General features: G+C 61.1%; 2 protein-coding genes across 5 annotated transcripts in view; one reads left to right on the top strand and one right to left on the bottom strand.

Annotated features, from left to right (window-relative positions):
• Window positions 1-104: 104 nt before the first annotated feature.
• LOC100221708 (twist-related protein 2-like) lies at window positions 105-6,933 on the top strand. 4 transcript variants are annotated; one of them, XR_012052197.1, is made up of 3 exons: window positions 105-1,514; window positions 5,473-5,667; window positions 6,586-6,933. XR_012052197.1 is itself a non-coding variant. In XM_002193548.6 (2 exons), exon 1 carries the CDS (start codon window positions 748-750, stop codon window positions 1,507-1,509), a length of 762 nt encoding a protein of 253 aa, XP_002193584.2. In that variant the 5' UTR covers window positions 105-747; the 3' UTR covers window positions 1,510-1,514; window positions 5,473-6,933. The 4 variants fall into 4 exon arrangements, 3 of the variants coding, with proteins under 3 accessions (XP_002193584.2, XP_030115015.1, XP_030115014.1); XM_002193548.6 differs by having other exon boundaries at window positions 5,473-6,933; XM_030259155.4 differs by lacking the exons at window positions 5,473-5,667; window positions 6,586-6,933 and adding an exon at window positions 2,697-3,465.
• Window positions 6,480-20,991, bottom strand: part of HDAC7 (histone deacetylase 7) — a 37,651-nt gene continuing 23,139 nt past the window's right edge. Inside the window, exons 6-25 of the mRNA XM_041711498.2 lie at window positions 20,408-20,530; window positions 19,810-19,919; window positions 19,291-19,407; window positions 18,466-18,664; window positions 18,079-18,278; window positions 16,756-16,959; window positions 15,857-16,067; window positions 15,403-15,536; window positions 14,466-14,586; window positions 14,289-14,338; window positions 12,700-12,807; window positions 12,198-12,253; window positions 11,963-12,050; window positions 11,632-11,751; window positions 11,097-11,194; window positions 10,872-10,990; window positions 10,252-10,385; window positions 9,919-10,003; window positions 9,079-9,217; window positions 6,480-8,771 (exon numbers count right to left, since the gene is read on the bottom strand). Coding sequence (XP_041567432.2) covers window positions 8,726-8,771; window positions 9,079-9,217; window positions 9,919-10,003; window positions 10,252-10,385; window positions 10,872-10,990; window positions 11,097-11,194; window positions 11,632-11,751; window positions 11,963-12,050; window positions 12,198-12,253; window positions 12,700-12,807; window positions 14,289-14,338; window positions 14,466-14,586; window positions 15,403-15,536; window positions 15,857-16,067; window positions 16,756-16,959; window positions 18,079-18,278; window positions 18,466-18,664; window positions 19,291-19,407; window positions 19,810-19,919; window positions 20,408-20,530 — 2,462 coding nt within the window. The 3' untranslated portion in view covers window positions 6,480-8,725. The remainder of the gene's footprint in view (window positions 8,772-9,078; window positions 9,218-9,918; window positions 10,004-10,251; window positions 10,386-10,871; window positions 10,991-11,096; window positions 11,195-11,631; window positions 11,752-11,962; window positions 12,051-12,197; window positions 12,254-12,699; window positions 12,808-14,288; window positions 14,339-14,465; window positions 14,587-15,402; window positions 15,537-15,856; window positions 16,068-16,755; window positions 16,960-18,078; window positions 18,279-18,465; window positions 18,665-19,290; window positions 19,408-19,809; window positions 19,920-20,407; window positions 20,531-20,991) is intronic.

The raw sequence follows: 20,991 nt of genomic DNA, 5'->3' as shown, positions 1-20,991 counted from the left end.
TGGAGCTGGTGGCAGCTCCTCAGCCCTCGGCAGCCGAGGGCTCCGGATTTGGCCCCAGTCCTGTCCTCCTGAGGGATTCCCAGAGAGGTCCTGCCCTCCCCTTCCCCTTCCTCTTCTTCTTCCTGTGCCCTTTCCTCTTCCATTTCCTCTTCCTTTTCTCCTTCCTCCTCCACCCAGGAGCCGCTGGATTTACTCAACAGGAATTTGGTGATGGGTGAGGGAGATGAGGGTGATGAGGATGATGAGGGTGATGAGGATAATGAGGGTGATGATGGTGATAAGGGTGATGAGGGATGCTGGGAATGGAGGCAGGGGATGGATGGATGGATGGATGGATGGATGGATGGATGGATGGATGGATGGATGGATGGATGGATGGATGGATGGACAGATGGATGGATGAAGGGATGGCCTGGCAAATGGACAAATGGACGCAAACTCAAGCTCATTTTGACCGAATCCTTTCTTCAAGAGCCCTACGGATGCCGATCTCCCTTTGGTTGCTTCTTCCTTTGGAATTTGGGAGTTCCTGACCTGCTCATTGCAACCCCTGTGGCTCCACATCCCCACCTGGCTCCCTCACAGGTGAAAGTCTCCTCCTCCACCCCAAACAAGGAGATAATTCCTTTTTGGGGTCAACTGGGTTGAAAAATCATTTAAAAAAAACCCCAAAACCACCGTTGAGCTCCATGGCTGGGGCTCCCTTGGCACCGAGACCGTCCCTGACATCCGGGCGGCAGCCGGAGCATGTGTGCCGGAGGGCTCGGGGTGGCGGTGGGGAGGGAGAGAGGAAATCTGGAACCCATAAGCTCCAGAGCCGCTGGCGTTCCCCTGCATTGGTCTGCGCCTGGTCCGCCCCCGCCCCGCTCGCCCTATCAGCAGGAGCCGTTCCCGAAGTCATCCCAGCGCCCTCCTCTCCTGGCCCAAAGGAGAAGCCAAGGAGCTCCTTGGAGGGCTCTGCGGGCTTGGGGCGCCCGGGGAGCCCCGGGGGCGAATGCTCCGGGCCTGGCCTCGGGAGCCCAGGGAGCCGAGGAGATGAAGGAGGAGAACCTGTCCCCGGACTCCCCCGAGGGCAGCGCGGCCACCAGCGAGGACGAGGCCGAGCGGCTGCCCAGGAAAAGCGGGCGCAAGCGGGGGCAAGGCCCCGGCGGAGCCCCCTCGCCGCAGGGCAAGCGCAGCCGGCGCAGCCCGGGCCCGCAGCCCCCCGAGGACGCCCACGCCCAGCGCGTCATCGCCAACGTGCGGGAGCGCCAGCGCACCCAGTCCCTCAACGACGCCTTCGCCGAGCTGCGTAAGATCATCCCCACGCTGCCCTCGGACAAGCTCAGCAAGATCCAGACGCTCAAGTTGGCCGCTCGCTACATCGACTTCTTGTGCCAGGTGCTGCAGAGCGACGAGCTGGACCACAAGGTCGCCACCAGCTGCAACTTCCTGGCCCACGAGAGGCTCAGCTACGCCTTCTCCGTCTGGAGGATGGAGGGCGCCTGGTCCATGTCGGCGTCCCACTGAGCCAGGTACATGTGGCCGTGTCCCCGCTGTGTCCCCGTTGTGTCCCCACTGTGTCCCCACTGTGTCCCCACCATGTCCCCGTGGTCTCTGGGGCGCTCTGGGGATGAGGGATTTGTCCCACCAGACCCCAGAGTGGGAGGACGTGGCGGTTCCTGAGCTGCTCTGGAGCGGCTGATCCCACTCAGCTGGGGTGGGAAAGGTTTAAAAGGGAGTTTTAAAAATCTGGTTTATTCCCGAAAACCCCATCCTGGCCTTGCTGGCGCTGCTGAGGTGTCAAACCCACCCTGCCCTGGGGTGGCGTCCCCCTGCTCCTCTCCCAGAGCTCTGCAGACAGGATGGGATCCGTGATTCCATCGGATCCGCGGGAATTCTGCACTGTGTGGGGAATTCTGAGGGACTCAGCTCCGTCCTGAGCGTCCCTCAGGATGCTGAGAGGGGATAATCCAAAATTCAGAGTTTTAGGGCTGGCAGGAATCGGGAACAGGAGGAGCGGGGTCAACGAGGCGCCGGCACTTCCCGCAGAGCAGGAGCAGAAAGTTCCAGAGGACATTCCCAAGCCAGGAGCTCCAGGGACACCTCATGGGACCCTGACTCCTGAGAGACCCCACTGTCCACCAGGGCTCCTCCTGCCTCTCCTCGGGCACTGAACAGCCCCAAATTCGAGGCTGAGCGCTGGCTCAGGGTGCCGAGCACCTCCCAGGGGATTTCCTTTCAGGATGGGCTACCTTGAAACTCCCTTTCCCAGCCAGATCCCTCCCAGCCAGGAGAAATCTGACATTTTGCTAAATTTATATATCGATTTTTGGGGGCAGGCCCTGCTGTTGCAGACATTAAATCCTGTCCTTGCCGGGTCACCTCCCCTCAGGGCCGGCCAGAGCAGAAGCGGGTGGCCCCTTATCTTCACTTGGGGATGTCCAAAACCTGCCAGGACCAGTCGGGATGCTGAGCCCCCCGTGCCCCCCTGGACCCCTCACCCTCTTCTGGGCACCCCCTTTTGGGTTTGCACTTTGGGGTTGGATTCTCCAGTTTTGGGGCTGTTGTGGGGGCGCTCCCCAAAGGCAGGGAAACTGCTTGGCACGGCTTCATCCCGAATTTTGTAAAGCCTGGCTAAAATCCCTTTGCCCTGGGGAGGTGGGGGAGGCTGAGCCCCCTCCCCAGCACCCCCAGACCCATTTTTGCTCCCTCAGTGTGCGGAACCCGACGCGGGGCCGGCACCGACTGCCGGAGCTGTTTATTTAAGCCGAGTTCTGGGCAGAACCGAGGGATAACCAGAGGGATTAAAGACCCTTCCGTCACTTTGGAGAGCTCCCGTGGGCGCGGCGGGATCATCATTCCCCTAAAATCGACCCGAGCGGCTCCGCGCCTGCATCCCCAGCCGGGGAGGGAATCGCCTTCCCCGAAGCTGCGGCGTTCGGGGCTCCAGGGGAACAATCCCGGGGAGGGAGAGGGACGGGAATTCTCCCGGCAAAGCCCCAAAACCAGGGAAGAGCCGCGGGGGAACCGTGCCGGGCTGGGGAGGCTCCGTCTCCCCTCCCGGGAGGGAACGAACGCGGGTTGGGATTTCCTAATGGAAAGCAGCCCCTGGATGGTGGAACTCAGCCGATTAAATATCAAAGCGGGCTGGAAGAGCTGGATGTGCCCTTGTTAACCGGGAGACACCAGCCGGGGAAAAAAGAGGGATGGAGCCCTCAGGCAACAGAAATCACGTTTGAAGTTCCCCCAGCTCAGCTTTTCTCGGCAGAGTCTTGAGCGCATTAAAATGGTTTCTTTCCTGCTGGAGGAGAAAATGAGGCTGGAAGCTGGAGCTGCCGGGGGGAGAGGCTGAGGGCTGATGTTCCTTGCCCTTCATTTGTCTCCCTGGATTTATCGCCTCTCTCGCGTTGCCCTCACTTAATTGTCTCTCCTGAAAGACCTTGGATAAATCTTCCCTTTGGGGACTGTTGCTCTCGCCTGGAATCGGCTTTGTCTGGCGGCTGCTTCATTTGCTTTTATTTATAAACACTTCTGGCTGCTCCGGGGCACTGGGGGAGCTCGGGAACAGCTCCCATCCCTATTCCCTATTGCCTATTGCCTATTGCCTATTCGCTATTCCCTATTCCCTATTCCCTATTCCCCATTCCCTATTCCCTCTTATGATTTCCCTGCTCAGGAAATCCATCTCGAGCTGCTTTAAAATCTCCCAGATCCCTCTGCAGCCCGGCAGGAGAGCAGGAATCCCTTCCCACCCCAAATCATCCCCTAAAAGCAGATTCAGCCCCTGGTTAGAGGGCTCAGGGTGGTCCAGGACCCCCGGGTTGGGGCTGGGTTCTCAGGAGGGGTGAGGAGCTGCTGAAATCCTGGGAAATCTCTTTCTGGATGATTCGGTGCTCCTGGGATTTTCTCCTGGAACAGAGCGGGTTTGGAGGTCGGAGGGCTCCCCAAAATCTGCTCTTCCCGGAGCTGCGGTTGTCACTCGGGGTGGAAGGGGCGGTGTTGGAGGGGCAGAAGGAGCTGCCCTGCTTTGGGGTGTGGGATATTCCCCGAAATCCCCCGAACTGTCACAGGCATGACCAGAGCTGCTGCATTCAAAAACCTCCACATTTTCATTAAAAATAAAAAAAAAACACCCAGGGGGACTGAGCTGCTCTCCATGGCAGAGTCCCTGCACTGCTCAGGATTAGTTAAAATTAATCCAGACATAAAATCGCGGATCCAGCCCTCGGGAATGAGGAAATATCTCCGGGTTTATGGCCCCTGCAAGGAGCCGGAGCTCGCTGGAGCTGCCTCGGCCCGGGAACGCCGCTGGAACGAGCCCGTTTTTCATCCCGGCTGTCAGGGAAGGCTCCGGGGGAACCGGGAGCTGCGGGACCGCCCGTGCCCGGCAGCAGCTCCGATCCTGGGGTGCACAAAGGAGGGGATGCCGGAGGGAGGGTGAGCAGGGCGCTCCGTGAGCTCCCAAATCCTGCAGGGCCGGGCCCCTCCGGAGGCTCCCACGGCCCTTGGGCAGCCCTGGAATCTCCCCGTGAGGGTTTTTTGGTGTTAAACCTTGTCCAACCCTGCGGAGGATCCCAAAATCCCACCGGGAATGGGTATTTTTGGGATCAGGCCTCACTGGGCTGATCCGTTTTTCCATGGGCTGGGTTGAGATGGTCCCGCCTGGCCATGACTCTGAAATTTTGGCTGCCTGTTGTCCTCCAGCCCCTGGATGTGCCCATCGTCCATCCCAAGGGCTCAGCCATGGACACATCGGCCTTTGGGGGATTTTCCTCTCTGTCCCCCACCCCTGGCACGACCTCAGCCCTTCCCGGGGGAGAATTCCTGGAGGATTTGATTTATCCCTCCCCAGGCTCCTCTCCAGAGAGGGGAAGCTCTCGGTGAGGAGGAAACAAAGCAGGAGGGGATGGAATAAAGCTGGAATAAGCCCTGGAAGCACCGGGAACACCAGGGCTGGGATCCCACAGGGATCGATCCCTGGAGCCGATTCCCTGCTCCATCCTCCAGCCTCGGCTCCGGGGGGGCTCCCGAGGGGTTCCCCGAGATCCCATCTGCGGGAAAAGCTGGGATTTGGGTGGTTTGAATTCCTGGCCCCAGGTGTGGGGACGTTTCCCGGCACATCCCTCGTGGCTCTGGGCAAATCCGGGAATGCGAAGCTCCAGAGGCAGCGGCCTGGGGCGGCTCTGCCCCGCTGGCTCCAGGGCATGGATCTGTAGGATTTTGGGGAGCCGAGCCCGACCTGACCCTGCTGTTTCCAGGGCATGGATTTGTAGGATTTTGGGGAGCCGAGCCCAAACTGACCCTGCTATTTCCAGGGCATGGATTTGTAGGATTTTGGGGAGCCGAGCCCGACCTGACTCTGCTGTTTCCAGGGCATGGATCTGTAGGATTTTGGGGAGCCAAGCCTGACCTGACCCTCCTGTTTCCAGGGCATGGATTTGTAGGATTTCGGGGAGCTGAGCCCGACTTGACCCCGCTGTCTCCCCCCAGGTCTCCGCCTCGATGGAAGCAGCTCCAGCACCCAAAACCCCACAGAAACCTCCCCGGAGAGAGGAGGGAACGACCCCCAAACCCCCCGGCAGCCCCGGGGACCCCAAAAACTGTAGGACTGTGCCCGGGGGAGCCGCAGCAGGAGCTGGTTTGAGCTGGAAGAACTCGGGGCTGTAATTTATCGCGGGCTCGCAGGTAAGGAACCATCCCGATTTCCTCCTCCGGGACTGCCGGGACACCGAGCCCTTCCCGGAGCTGCCTCCAGCCGGGACCGCCAGGAAAATTCCTTCAGGATGAGGGGAAAGGGAAGGGCTGGAGCCCCGCTGGAGCCCTCCAAGGACCTCGGGGTTCCCCCGCTTTTATCCCGCTCCGAAGGCTCCACGTTCCCATGGATGAGGATTCGGGGGGATCTGGGGGTTGCTGAGCCCCCCAAGGCACCCCCAGCCACTCCTGCCCCGCGGATGGGGCCTCAGGAGGAGCTCCCAATCCCTTGGGATTTATTTGGAACCCAGGAACGCTCTGCTGGGAGCTCCCAATCCCTTGGGATTTATCAGGAACCCTGGAATGCCCTGATGGAAGCTCCCAATCCCTTGGGATTTTTCGGGGATCCAGGAACGCTCTGCTGGAAGCTCCCAATCCCTTGGGATTTATTTGGGATCCAGGAATGCCCTGCTGGGAGCTCCCAATCCCTTGGGATTTATCAGGAACCCAGGAACGCTCTGATGGGAGCTCCCAGTCCCTTGGGATTTATTGGGAACCCAGGAACGCCCTGATGGAAGCTCCCAATCCCTTGGGATTTATCAGGAATCGAGGCTGGAGACGGAGGATTTTGGGGCTTTGTTGGGAACTCTGAGCGGGTTTGGGCTCTTTTGGGGGCGCGGAGAGGGTGGGGAAGGGACCATGGAGGTGTTGGGGTGACCAAAACAACCCCAATAAAGCCCAAGGGGAATTTTCCAGGGTTCAATCCTTGTTTTTCCTATGGACATAGTGCTGCCTCTGCACCTCCCTCAGCTGGGCTGCTTTTATTGGAATCAGGCACAAAAAAAAAAAAAAAAAAAATCAGTTTTTTTGTGCCTGTTATGGCAGAAAAAGAAAGGGGAAAATCCCTTCCAGGGAGGCTGCAACAGGCCTGAGCACCCAAATATTCCATGGGAGAGGAATTCCTGCTGTGATCAGATTTGGGATGCACCAGAGAATCCACGGAGGAACCACAGGAAAGCCCAGAGTGACTTTTTCTACCCAATTCTCAATTTTTACGTGCAGTGGGAGTTGATTCTCTGCACCGGGGAGTTGACTGCAGCCTTCAAAAAAATCTGGAGGTGCTTAAAAAAAATCAAAATTCTGTTAAAAACGGGGCTGTGGTGGCTTCGTTCGGTGCCTCATGGGAAGCTGAGAAACAAAACTGGCATCAGAAGTTAAAATTTTCTTAGAAAAAATAATCAATTGTGTTTGAAAAATAAAGGGCAAAAACTTATCTGTGGAGTGAGACTCCAGCTTCCAACCAAATTTTTTTGGAAAAAGGTGAAATATATTTTTAAAAAATATTTTCAAGTATTTTGGTGTGTCTCATTTGTTTAAAAAAAAAAAAATCCCTGCAATTTACATGAGCAAAAAAAACCTTTAAATGAGCCAAAAACCCTTAAAATGAGGAAAATGTCATCCTGATGACCCTTCTGACCCATATTTTTGGGGGCGGAAAGCCCCCAAAATTCGTGCATGGTGGGTTTTTCCTGGTAAAATCCAGCAGGATGGAGCTTGGGAGGTCCCTCCATCCCCCTCTGGCGACCCCCACCCTGGGCCACACAAAGGGTTTTGATTCATTTTTTTTCTTTTTAAATTTCTTTGTTTGGTTTTTTTTTGGTTGTTTTGTTTTTTTTGTTTTTTTTATACAAAATCTCCTCCTGCCGCCGCGGCCGGAGCCGTCCCCACCCCCAGCTCAGCCAGGGCTGTGTCCCCTCTGTCCCCAAAGGCTTTGGGGAAATGGGAAAAGGGAATTTGGGGAGGAACCCTCGGGCTGGAGGCTCTGGATGTGCCCCGGCACCCCAGGATAGGGACGGGGACGGGGTTTTGGGATCCCACGGGAACCGGGGTCCCTCGGCTGGGGAGGGCTCAGGGGCTGGACCCACACCCAGCCGGGCCTCGGGGTGCTGCAAGGGGCTCGAGGCACCTCAGAAGAGGGGGAAGGTTCCCAAAATCCCCCCGGGAAGAGGAGTCGGGTTCACATCAGCGCTGGCAGGTCCATAGTGCAAATCAGCGAGGGCAGGAGGGACCCCCGGGCACTGCCCGCGCCCCGGCCTCGCTCTGCCCTCGCCGGGGGGCCCCAAACCTTCCTCGGGGTGCCCCAAATCTTCCTCGGGGGGCTTCAAATCTTCCTCGGGGTGCCCCAAATCTTCCTCGGGGTGCCCCAAATCTTCCTCAGAGGGCTCCAAATCTTCCTCGGGGTGCCCCAAATCTTCCTTGGGATGCCCCAAATCTTCCTCGGGGGGCTGCAAATCTTCCTTGGGCAGCTCCAAACCTTCCTTGGGGAGCTCCAAATCTTCCTTGGGGGGCTCCAAATCTTCCTTGGGGTGCCCCAAACCTTCCTTGGGGAGCTCCAAACCTTCCTTGGGGTGCCCCAAACCTTCCTTGGGATGCTCCACATCTTCCTTGGGGAGCTCCAAACCTTCCTTGGGGAGCTCCAAACCTTCCTTGGGGAGTTCCAAACCTTCCTTGGGGTGCCCCAAACCTTCCTCGGGGTGCCCCAAACCTTCCTTGGGGAGCTCCAAACCTTCCTTGGGGAGTTCCAAACCTTGCTGGGGATGCTCCGAGCCCTCCCGAGCTCCCGGCCCCGTCACTGCTGCTCCGTCCCCGTGCCCCAGCAGGGTGAGGGGAGCCAGGGAAGCTCTGGAGAGGCTGCAGAGCTCCAGCCCACCCAGCAAACCCCGGGATGCTCCTCCCGGGCTCTGGGAGCCGTCCCCAGGGTGGTCCGAGCGTCCATCCCAACGTCCGGCCCTTCCCGTTGAGGAGGGTCCTGGGATGGGGGGTCAGTGCCGCAGGGCTGGGGGGGTTTCACCCCACTCGAGGGGTCCCAAAACGGGGTGGGGAGGGCTGCGGGCACGGTCTGGGCTCGGGGCTCTCCACGGTCCCATCCCGTTGGATGTGGGAATGTCCCTTCCAGGAGTCCAGGCCCGCCCAGGGCCTCGGGAGCGAGGGGGACAAACGGGGATCGGGATCTTCGGGGGCTCCGGCCACGCCCGGGGACCGTCCCCAAGTGTCACTGGGTCATGGGCTCCTCCTGCTCCATCGGCTCCTCCTGTGCCCTGCGGGGGAACCGGACACGTCAGAGCCCCGCGGGCCCCATCCTGCTCCTGCGGGGACCCCGAGACGGGAGGGGACAGGAGGGGACCCTGCTGGCACAGCTGGCACCCCCCACCCCCAGGAGGGAGGGTTTGGTTGGGATTCACCCAGGAGGAGCCCAGCATGGAGTTCCCAGGAGGATTTAGTCTGATTTCCATTTGGGACGAGCCCAGCACGGGGTTCCCAGGAGCCCAGAACCTCCTCCAGGGCGGGGGACACTGCCCTGCCCCGCTGCCACCCCCTGGCACAGGGGAATCCCGGGAATGTCACCTCTTCTCCACCATCACGGCCACCGAGAGGGACGCCAGGGCCGTCACCGTCTCCACCTCGTCGGCCTCGTGGTGCTGGGCCTCGAGGAAGGAGCAGCCCAGCTTGGAGGCGAAGCGCTGCACGGCCACCCAGTATTTACCTGCGGGAGGGGACAGCGGGGCTGGGGACACGCCAGCGGCTGGCCCGGGACAGTGGCACGGGACAGTGGCACGGAACAGGGTGGCCTGGGACAGGGACAGCCCGGGACAGTGGCACGGGACAGTGGCACGGGACAGGGTGGCCCAGGACAGGGATAGCCCAGGAGAGGGATAGCCAAGGGCAGGGATAGCCCAGGACAGGGACAGCCCGGGACAGGGATAGCCCAGGACAGGGATATTGCAGGACAGGGATAACCTGGGACAGGGATAGCCCAGGACAGGGATATCTCAGGACAGGGATATCACAGGACAGGGATAACCTGGGACAGGGACAGCCCAGGACAGGGATAGCCCGGGACAGGGACAGCCTGGGACAGGGATAGCCCAGGACAGGGATAGCCCAGGACAGGGACAGCCTGGGACAAGGATAGCCCTGGACAGGGATAACCCGGGACAGGGATAGCCCAGGACAGGGATAACCCGGGACAGGGATAACCTGGGACAGGGATAGCCCAGGACAGGGTTAACCAAGGACAGGGATAACCCGGGACAGGGATAGCCCAGGACAGGGATATCTCAGGACAGGGATATCGCAGGACAGGGATATCCTGGGACAGGGATAACCTGGGACATGGATAGCCTGGGACAGGGATAACCCGGGACAGGGATAGCCCAGGTGAGGGGGGCCCAGGCTGGCACTCACTCTGGACCTGGATCACGGCCTCCAGCGAGCGCACGGCGTTGGCGTTGGGCTTCTGCCTCAGGCTGTCCTCGGGGAGCGGCTCCGGCTGGAGGGGACATGGGGGGACACGGGGGAAGGTCATGGGGGTGGTGGCACCAGGGGACACGGGGGGCACAGGGGTTCACAGGGGGTGGTGGCACCGGGGGACACAGGGGGACACAGGGGGCTGTGCCCAGGCTGCGGTGGTGGCACCGGGGGGCACAGGGGGGACATGGGGGTGGTGGCACCGGGGGACACGAGGGGTTCAGCTGTGCCCGGGCCGGGGCAGAGGCACAGGGCCCGTGCCAGTCTCACCTCGTGGCCCAGCAGGACGGACACGCAGGCCTCGGACGCGTCACAAATGGCCGTGAGGTCGTGTCCCCCCTCCAGCGCCAGCACCACGGCCCCCCCGGCCAGGCTCATCAGCTGCTTGGTCATGTAGCCAAAACCTGGGGGACACCCCGGGAATGTCACCTCCCCTGCCCAAAGCCAACCCCAAAACTCTCCTGAGGCTCCCCCAGGAGTGGCTGCTCCTTCCTGGGGGTCCCAGCCCGGGTGGGAGGGGAACATCCCACCCCAAACAGGGACATCCCACTCCAGTGGGAGACATCCCACCCCAAACAGGGACACCCCACCCAATGGGGAACATCCCACCCCAAATGGGGACACCCCACCCCAATGTGGGACACCCCACCCCAAAGAGGGGACATCCCACCCCAAACGGGGACACCCCACCCCAATGGAGGACACCCAACCCCAATGGGGGACACCCAACCCCAATGGGGGACACCCCACCCCAAACGGCGACACCCCACCCCAAACGGGGACATCCCACCCCAATGGCGGACACCCCACCCCAATGGGGGACACCCCACCCCAAAAAGGGCACACCCCACCCCAAAAAGGGCACACCCCACCCCAAGCCACCTCCTTACACTTGGCAGAGACTTTGTAGCCCCCCAGGGGGGGCGGGTGGCCCTCGGCGGCGTCGAAGCCGGCCGACACCAGCACCACGTCGGGGCAGAACTCGTGGGCGATGGGCATCACCACGGTCCTGGGGGAAAGGGTGGGGAGGGGGGTCAGCCCCACATGGGGGGGAAAGGGGATGAAGAACGGGATCAGCCCCCCCCAGAGAGGGCACACGGGCATGGGGGCAGTACCTGAAGGCAGCCAGGTACTCGGGGTCCCCCATGGGGGGGTCCAGCCCTCCAGCCCAGGCCACGTTGACGTTGAAGCCCTCGCCGGGGCCAGCGCCCACCTGTGAGGGAGCAAGGACGGGGTGAGGCTCTGGGGGAGCCAGGTGGGGGTCCCAGCCCCCTGTTCTGTGCCACAGCGGGGGCAGGACCAGCGGGGTTTTCCTGCCTTTCCATCAATCTCCATCCCTGCGCTGGGTGACCCAGGGGTGGGAAAGGAGCCCCCAGGGCACTGTCCCTGCTCAGCCCCCATGTCCTGCAGTGTCCTGCAGTGCCCTGCTCTGTCCTGCTGTGTCCTGCAGTGTCCTGCTCTGTCCTGCAGTGTCACACAGTGTCCTGCTGTGTCCTGCTGTCCCCTGCTCTGTCCTGCAGTGTCACACAGTGTCCTGCAGTGCCCTGCAGTGTCCTGCTGTGTCCTGCTGTGTCCTGCTGTCCCCTGCTCTGTCCTGCTCTGTCCTGCAGTGTCCCACAGTGTCCTGCTGTCCCCCGAGCCCCCTCCCACCTCGTCGGCGGCGCCGCTGCCCGGGAAGAAGTTGCCGTCGTCGTGGCGGTGCAGGGAGATGTAGAGAACCTCGGGGTCCCTGTAGAAGATCTGCTGGGTCCCGTTGCCGTGGTGAACGTCCTGCAGGGACACCCAGAGAGGATTTTGGCAGCTGCTGGGTGGCCCCAGAACCCCAGGGAGCCCAAACCAGGCGTCCCCCAGCCCAGGATCTGCTCCCGCTCCCCAATCCTGAGCACACTGGGGGGGTTCCAGCCACGTTCCCACCAGGAGCTGGAGCAGGAACCGCCCCTGGGGACATCCTGGGGATGTCCTGGGGATGGGGGGGACTCACCCAGTCCACGATGAGGATCTTGCTGAGCTTCCCCTTCTGCTGCAGCTGCCTGGCAGCGATGGCCACCGAGTTAAAGAAGCAGAACCCCCTGGGAAGAGGGGTGGGAGTCATCTCCAGGCCCTTCCCGAGCTTGCCCGGGGCGGGGGAGGCTCCCAGGGGGTTATTTGGGGGTGGTTTTGAGCCCTGGAGCTGCTTCTGGGGCTCCCCAGGTGCCTCGGGGAGGGAGGGGCCTTACATGGCCGTGGAAGGATCTGCGTGGTGTCCGGGCGGCCGCACCACGGCAAAGCCGTTCTGGGGACAGAGCAGAGCCAGGGGTCAGAGCTGCCACCCCAGGGGGACACACACCCCCTGTCCCCAGTGCCACACAGCCCTGGCACCCCCGGCCATGGGGCACACAGCCATGGGACCCCAGGAATGGGGTGACACCACTCAGGGACACCCAGCCATGGGGTTGCACCATCCTGGGACCCCGAACCGTGGAGTGACACAACTCAAGGATGCCCAGAAAAGGGGTGACACCACCCTGAGACCCCAAACCATGGGGTGACAGAGACCTGGGAGCCCAAACCATGGGGTAACACAACTCAGAGACGCCCCCAGCCATGGGGTGACACAGCCCTGGGACCCCCATCTGTGAGGTGACACAACTCAAGGACCCCCAGGAATGGGGTGACACAGCCCTGGGACCCCTGGCCATGGGGTGACACAGCCCTGGGACCCGCCAGGCCACCCCCTACCTTCAGCTCCCTGGTGGCCACCTTGAAGGCCAGCTCGGTGACGCTGCCGGCGGCCCAGCGGGCAGCGTTGGATGAGTGCAGCTCGTTCCAGATGGTGTCACTGTCCACCTGCCAGGGGACATCGGTCACACAGGGGACAGGGGACGGGAGCCACGGCCTCACCCAGCAGGGGTTGGTGTCCTGTGCCAGCCGAGGGTGCCCTTGGGCCACCCCCGTTCTCCTCCCTGCCCAGCGCCCTCCTTTACCTGATTTCTCTTATTTTAGCGTTTAACCAAACATCTTGCTGTGATCAGCACCACGGCACGGGCGGGTAACTCAAAAATCTCTTCTGCTGGGGCCGGGTGGGAGCTCCCCGTGCCCGGGGGGCAGAGCAGGGAAAGGAGGCAGAGCAGGGAAAGCAGAGCTGGTGCCCAGCACGGGGCAGGGAGAGGAGCAGAACCAGGAGAGGCAGCAGGAAAGGCACCGAGGGAGCCCCTTCCTGAAAGAGAGACAGAGAGACAGGACAGGGACAGGACAGGGACAGGACAGGGACAGGACAGGGACAGGGAGAGGAGGAAGGAGAAGGCAGTGAATGCTGAATGCAGAGAAACCAGGAGGGAAAGCTGGGAATGGAGAGGCTGAGCTGCTGTCCCTGTGTCATTGCTGCCCTCCCTCAGCAGGAAAGGGGTGACGCCACTCAGGGACCCCCAGCCGTGGGGTGACACAGCCCTGGGACCTGCAGCCGTGAGGTGACACAGCCCTGGGACCCCCAGGAATGGGGTGACACAGCCCTGGGACCCCCAGGAATGGGGTGACACAGTCCTGGGACCCCCAGGAATGGGGTGACAGCCCTGAGACCTGCAGCCGTGTGGTGACACAGCCCTGGGACCCCCAGGAATGGGGTGACACAGCCCTGGGACCCTCAGCCATGGGGTGGCACAACCCTGGGACCCCTGGTCATGGCATGATCCCATCCTGGGGTCACCCCTCCTGCCAGCCCTCGGGGGGCTCTGGGTTGAGGATCCCTTTCCAGAGTGGGATTCTCTGACCTCCCCAAGGACATCGAGCTGCTCTGATCCAACCCCTCCATCAAACACCCCCACCCAGGCAGAGCGGGGATGGAGCAGTGACCCCAAAACCCGGAGCAGTGACCCCAAAACCCAGAGTGGGGATGGAGCGGTGACCCCAAAACCCAGAGCAGGGATGGAGCAGTGACCCCAAAACCCGGGGCAGGGATGGAGCAGTGACCTCACACCCCAAAACCCGGAGTGGGGATGGAGCAGTGACCCCAAAACCTGGAGCAGGGATGGAGCAGTGACCTCACACCCCAAAACCCGGAGCAGGGATGGAGCAGTGACCCCAAAACCCGGAGCAGGGATGGAGCAGTGACACCAAAACCCGGAGTGGGGATGGAGCAGTGACCTCACACCCCAAAACGCGGAGCGGGGATGGAGCAGTGACCCCAAAACCCAGAGCAGGGATGGAGCAGTGACCCCAAAACCCGGCGTGGGGATGGAGCAGTGACCACAAAACCCGGAGCGGGGATGGAGCAGTGACCCCAAAACCCAGAGGAGTGACCCCAAAACCCAGAGCATGGATGGAACACTCACCCCCAGCCCTCCGCAGGGCAGCATCACGAACGTCCTCTGGGACAGGATCCCTGTGGAGAGAGGGGCCAGCGGCACCTCAGGGCTGGGCCAGGCTGTGCCCAGCACCCAGGGGAGCTGCTGGGAGCCATCCCAGGGCCAGGGCACGGCTGGCACGGCGGGCACCCACCCGACACCCACCTGCCAGCTTGCCGTTGTCCAGCTTGAGGCGGTTGAGGGGGTTGGTGCCGTAGAGGAGAACGTGGCGCTCGCTGTGGACGCTCTGCAGCTCCTCCAGGGTGGCCTTGCGGCCCCGCAGGCACTGGGGGGACACGGCTGTGACCGGGGGGGACACGCGGGGGATCCCCCCCGTCCTGCTGTCCCCCTCCTGCAGCCCCGGCGGGTTGGGAACTCGAGCACCCCCAGATTGCAGAGCTGGTTTTACTGGGCTGGGCTGGGCTGGGGGGATCAGCCCCTCCCCGGGCCCAGGGTCCGACAGAGCCCGAACCCCGCGGGGAGATGGAGGGAGCAGGGAAGGGACCAAGGAAGTGGTGAGAAACAGCGGGAGGAGGGGAGGGGTGGGATCGGGAGGGATGGGATGGGATCAGGAAGGACAGAATGGGATCCGGAGGGATGGGATGGGTTCAGTGGGATGGAATTGGATGAGGAGGGATGGGATGGGTTCAGGAGGGATGGGATGGGTTCAGGAGGGATGGAATGGATCCGGAGGGGTGGGATGGGTTCAGGAGGGATGGGATGGGTTCAGGAGGGATGGGATGGGTTCAGTGGGATGGAATTGGATGAGGAGGGATGGGATGGGTTCAGGAGGGATGGAATTGGATCAGGAGGGATGGGATGGGTTCAGGAGGGATGGGATGGGTTCAGGAGGGAGGGGATGGGTTCAGCGGGATGGAATTGGATCAGGAGGGATGGGATGGGTTCAGGAGGGATGGGATGGGTTCAGGAGGGAGGGGATGGGTTCAGGAGGGATGGGATGGGTTCAGGAGGGATGGGATGGGTTCAGGAGGGATGGGATGGGTTCAGTGGGATGGAATTGGATCAGGAGGGATGGGATGGGTTCAGGAGGGATGGGATGGGCTCAGCGGGACAGAGGCGGGCCCAGCCCCTCCCAGCTCACCTCGCAGCGGCTGCGCAGGCCCCGCTCCTGCAGCCGGGACCAGATGCTCTGGATCCTCCCGGCGTGCTCAGGGTGGTTGCTGTTGTCCCCGCAGGAGCATTGGTGCTTCAGCATCACTGAGTCGTAAACCAGCCCTGCCAGGCAAAGCCAGAGCTGCACCCTCAGCTCCTCTGCAGGGGCTACGAGATCCCAAATACCGACCAAAATCTCCCCAAACCATGGGAGATTCTGCCCCAAACCTGCGAGATTCTGCCCCAAACTCCAGGAACGCAGCCAGGGGCCAGGTGGGCAAACCTGCCTGGAAAAGCCCCCCAAGATAAGGAGAAGGATTCCCCCCACCCTCCCCGGCTCTCCTAACTCCGGGAATGCCCAGGATCGAAGTGGAGCCTCCCGGGACACCCCCAGGTCCCCTCCTGTCCCCCCAGCAGTGACAGCCCCGCAGGTGTGGCCGTACCTGTGGTGAAGAGCGGCTTGGGCGGCTGCTCCTGCACGGGCAGGGCCAGCGCCTTGGTGTCCTGGGCAGGGAGGGACACGGTGGCCGTGGCCGGGGACGACTGAGCCCTGGACAGGGGCCGGTGGCCGGGGGGGAGCACGGGGGGGTCGGCCAAGGGCTGGCGCTTGAGGAGCTGCTGCTGCACCCGCTGGAAGGAGTCCCAGAGCAGGGCCTGGGGACACAGGACACCCTCAGGGGACAGGCCAGCGTCCCCAGCACGGGGGACAGGGGACAGAGCCCTGCTCGGCCTGTGCAGGGCTGGATCCAGCACTGCTCCATGCTCGGAGCTGGGACAGCACAGGATGGGATGGGACAGGACAGGATGGGACAGGACAGGACCAGCAGGACAGGGCAAAATGGGACAGGATGGGACAGGGCAGGCAGGACAGGACAGGACAAAATGGGACAGGACAGGACAGGATGGGACAGGACAAGTAGGACAAAGCAGGACAAGGCAGGACAGGACTGTCCCAGCATCTGCTGTTCCTTGCTGGCTCAGCCCCGCAGTGACAGCAGCGATGGGACACAGCCCAGCAATTTGGGGACACAGCCTGGCAATCTGGGGACAAATCCCGGCAATTTGGGGACACAGCCCGGCAGTCTGGGGACAAACCCCGGCAATTTGGGGACAAACCCCGGCAATTTGGGGACACAGCCTGGCAATTTGGGGACAAACCCCGGCAATTTGGGGACACAGCCCGGCAGTCTGGGGACAAACCCCGGCAATTTGGGGACAAGCCCCGGGAATTCGGGGATGGTGCCCAGCTGTGCTGACACCAGCAGTGGCTGCAGCTCTGCCCCTGTCCCCAGGCAAGGCACAGCGCGGTCCTGTGTCCCCAGGGCTCCCCACCCCTCTGTACCTGCTGCAGGACCAGCTCCTCCGGGGGCTGCCCCATCTTCTGCGTCCTCTCGGGCTCCTTGGCGCTGCCGCCGGGCCGGGGGGGCTCTGGCCGTGCCCGGGGGGGGTCCCCGGGCTCGGCCTCCGGGAGGGTCCCCTCGGCCTCCATGTCCTCTGAGGAGGGGATCTGCCGCAGCCGGGGCTTCTCGCTGGACTTGGCCGCGCGCTGCGCCGGGGACAGCGAGCAGGGCCGTGAAAAATGGATTTATAGCAAGTTCTTCATGCCTAACGAAAGGCTCACCGAGCATATGTTTGTGCATAAACTTCTATTTGTGTGTCTATATATATGTATGTATGTATATATGTCTATATGTGTATAATATATATATATAAATTTATATTTTTATATATATATGTATGTATGTCTATATGTCTATATATGTATAATATATATATATATTTATATTTATATATATATGTATGTATGTCTATATGTCTATATATGTATAATATATATATATTTATATTTTTATATATTTGTATATAAGGAGATAAAAAATACTGACTTAGAAATATTATAATAAAACATTGTTGAGAGGAAAATGAAACTAAAAACAAGTAAATTATATATTATATATTAATTATATATTATGTAGTGTATATTGGAGCTGGGATACTATGTAGCCTATATTATATATTATGTCGTGTATATAGTATATATTTTATATATATTAGATTACATATAATATGTTATCTATTATCTATTATCTATTGTCTATTATCTATCATATATAAAAAACAAAATAGAAGTTTAAGGCAGAGGCTACTCCTTCTCCTTCACCTTCTCCTCCAGCACTTTAAGCAGTATTTTGTAGTTGGACACAAACACAGCCCGGCGATGTTTCCCCTCTCATTTTGCAGCTGGACACAAACACAGCCCGGCGATGTTTCCCCTCTCAAACACAGCCCAGCGATGTTTCCCCTCTCAAACACAGCCCAGAGATGTTTCCCCTCTCATTTTGCAGCTGGACACAAACACAGCCCGGCGATATTTCCCCTCTCAAACACAGCCCAGCGATGTTTCCCCTCTCAAACACAGCCCAGAGATGTTTCCCCTCTCATTTTGCAGCTGGACACAAACACAGCCCGGCGATATTTCCCCTCTTATTTTGCAGCTGGACACAAACATACCCCAGCGATATTTCCCCTCTCAAACACAGCCCAGCGATGTTTCCCCTCTCAAACATACCCCAGCGATATTTCCCCTCTCATTTTGCAGTTGGACACAAACATACCCCAGCGGTGTTTCCCCTCTCCCTTCCCTCCGTCCCCGCCGGGCTCTCACCTTGCCCAGGTGCGGCTGCTGGCGCAGGAAATGCGCGTGGTGCTGCTGGAAGAGCAGGTGCTGCTGCACGGCGCGCGGGCTGGGCGGCAGCGGCTCCGAGCGGGTCCTGCCCAGCGGTTTGTGCTGGCCCGGCAGCGCCAGGCGCTCCGCGGGCACCAGTGACGGCGCCAGCGACAGGGGCACCGTGCCCAGGCCCGGCACTGCAGAGGTGGTGTGTCGCAGGAAGGTTGGGAAATATTTTTAAAAAAAAATTAAATAATGTTTTTTAAACAAAAATTAAAAATAACATAATATAAATGGTGATAATCATATATTGGATTATATTAATAATATAAATATGTTTGCCCCCAGCCTGGCTGTCACTGCCACTGTCCCGGGGACACTCACCCGCCACCAGCGGAGCGTGGGTGACCGAGGGCTCGAGGATGATGACAGGCTGCAGCCGAGGGGACAGGGTGCTGCCCGCCTCGTGCTGCTCCAGGCTGGCCGGGATGAAGACGGGCGAGTGCGTGCCCGGGAGCACCGGCCCGTTCAGCACCGGCACCCGGTGAGCCAGGCCGGGCAGCGCCCGGCGCTCCGCATCACCCTGCGGGGACGGGACGGGATGGGACAGGGACACGGGGGACAGGGACATGGGGACGGGGACAGGGGGACATGGGGACATGGGGACAGGGACATGGGGACAGGGACAGGGACAGGGGGACAGGGACATGGGGACAGGGACATGGGGACATGGGGACAGGGACATGGGGACATAGGGACAGGGATGGGGATGGGACAGGGACATGGTAACAGGGACATGGGGACGGGACAGGGACATGGGGACAGGGGTGGGGATAGGGACAGGGACAGGGATGGAGATGGGGATGGGGACAGGGATGGAGATGGGGATGGGGACAGGGACAAGGATGGGGACAGGGATGGGGCATGGACAAGGACACAGTCAGGGACAGGGTCAGAGACAGGGATGGGGAAGGACAGGGACGGGAACACAGTCAGGGACATGGATGGGACAGGGATGGGACAGGGACAGGAACACGGTCAGGGACATGGACGGGACAGGGATGGGACAGGGACAGGGTCAGTCACAGGGAGCAGCACCGGGAGGACACAGGATTGTCCCCACCGTGCCCATGGGCAGCATCTGGAGCCCCAAACCCCAAGGGAAGCCCCACAGGGACCCGGTGCTGGGGGTACAGCTCGGCCACCTACCCTGGCACCGGTGGTGGCCGGCAGGCCCAGGGTGATGGCCGGCAGCGAGGCCGCGCTCTGCAGGGCAAACTGGGCCAGGGAGCTCTCCTGCATCATCAGCCGCTGGGCCAGGGGCGTCTGCAGCACACAGGAGCCATCAGAGCCCTGCTCCCAGCCAGGGACGGGACCAGGGACAGCCCTGGGGACAGCCCTGGGGACACCCCCCGTGGCACAGGACAGCGCTGGGAGAGGGGAAATGCACCCGGGAGGAGAGGTGGGGGTGGGAGAAGTGCTGGGCTGGGAGGAGTATCCCGGAGCAGGAATTCCAGGGCATTCCAGGGAACCCCCAGGGCATCCCAGAGTATCCCAGGGCATCCTGGAGCAGGGAATTCCAGGGTATCCCAGGGCATCCCAGGGCATCTCAGGTCACTCCAGGGCATCCCAGCACGCCGGGAGGGGCAGCTCCAGGCGGGGGGTTCAGGGCTGGGGTCGTGCCCTCCCCATGACCCCAGAGGGGTCCCCAAAACCGGCGGGGCTCACCTCATGGGCTACGCCCGGCGCGGAGGGCAGTGCCGCGTGCTCGGCGGGCAGACTGTCGTTGGGAGAGCTGCAGCCCGACACCGGGGTGCTGCTGCTGCTGGGGGACGAGTCTGGGAGGGGATGGATGGGGGTGAGGGCACGGCCACCCCCCAGCCCCTCCAACCACGGCCCCGCGCCCTTCTGGGGCTGAATCCCGCTCGGAAGGCACCGCTCGATGGTGGGGATCCTCCACGCTGGACCTGGGGCATTTCCAGCCCTGCAGGTCCATCCTGGGCCCCAAAAGCAGCAGGAGCAGCTGCACCAGCACCTCCAGGCTCCCCATCCCACACCAGCACGTCCCAGTTCCCCCATCCCACACCAGCACCTCCCAGTTCCCTCATCCCACACCAGCACCTCCTGGTCCCCCCATCCTAAACCAGCACCTCCCAGTTCCCCCATCCCACACCAGCACCTCCCAGTTCCCCCATCCCACGCCGCCCCAGCCCAGCCCCTGGGGAGGACACACCAAACCCTGGTGTCCCTGTCCCCAAGCAGAGGTGACACAGGACCTTCCTTGTTCTCCTGTCCTGCCTGTCCCCTCCCGCTGTCCCCCCCTCACCGATGGCGTCGGGCGGGCGCCTCTTCAGCGAGGGGGGAGCGCTCTCCTTGCGGGTCAGGGGGTTCTTGCGCCGGTCCAGGCACTTCCTGGGCTTGCACCGAACCTTCAGGTTGGGCTCCGAGGCTGCGGGGACAGGGGTCAGTCCTGGCCACACCTGGGGGGGCTCATGGGGCCACCCCCAGCTCCAGACGGGGACACGGGGACAGGCCCAAGGCCTTGAGGGATTTGGGGATGTTCCCGAGGCCCTGAGGGACACAGGGACATTCCCGAGGCTTTGAGGGACACGGGGACATTCCCAATCCTTAGGGGACATAGGGACATTCCCGAGGCTTTGAGGGACACAGAGACATTCCCAAACCTTTGAGGGACACAGGGACATTCCCAAGTCCTTGAAGGACACAGGGACATTCCCAAGTCCTTGATGGACACAGGGACATTCCCGAGGCTTTGAGGGACACAGAGGCATTCCCAAGGTCTTTAAGGACACAGGGACATTCCCAAGTCCTTGAGGGACACGGGGACATTCCCAAGGTCTTTAAGGACATAGGGACAGTCCCAAGTCCTTGAGGGACACGGGGACATTC

The sequence above is a fragment of the Taeniopygia guttata genome, chromosome 29 (genome assembly GCF_048771995.1).
Source record: "Taeniopygia guttata chromosome 29, bTaeGut7.mat, whole genome shotgun sequence".
Classification (NCBI taxonomy): domain Eukaryota; kingdom Metazoa; phylum Chordata; class Aves; order Passeriformes; family Estrildidae; genus Taeniopygia; species Taeniopygia guttata.
The sequence above is the reverse complement of the archived record's forward strand: the minus strand, read 5'-3'. Positions and strand labels throughout refer to the sequence as shown.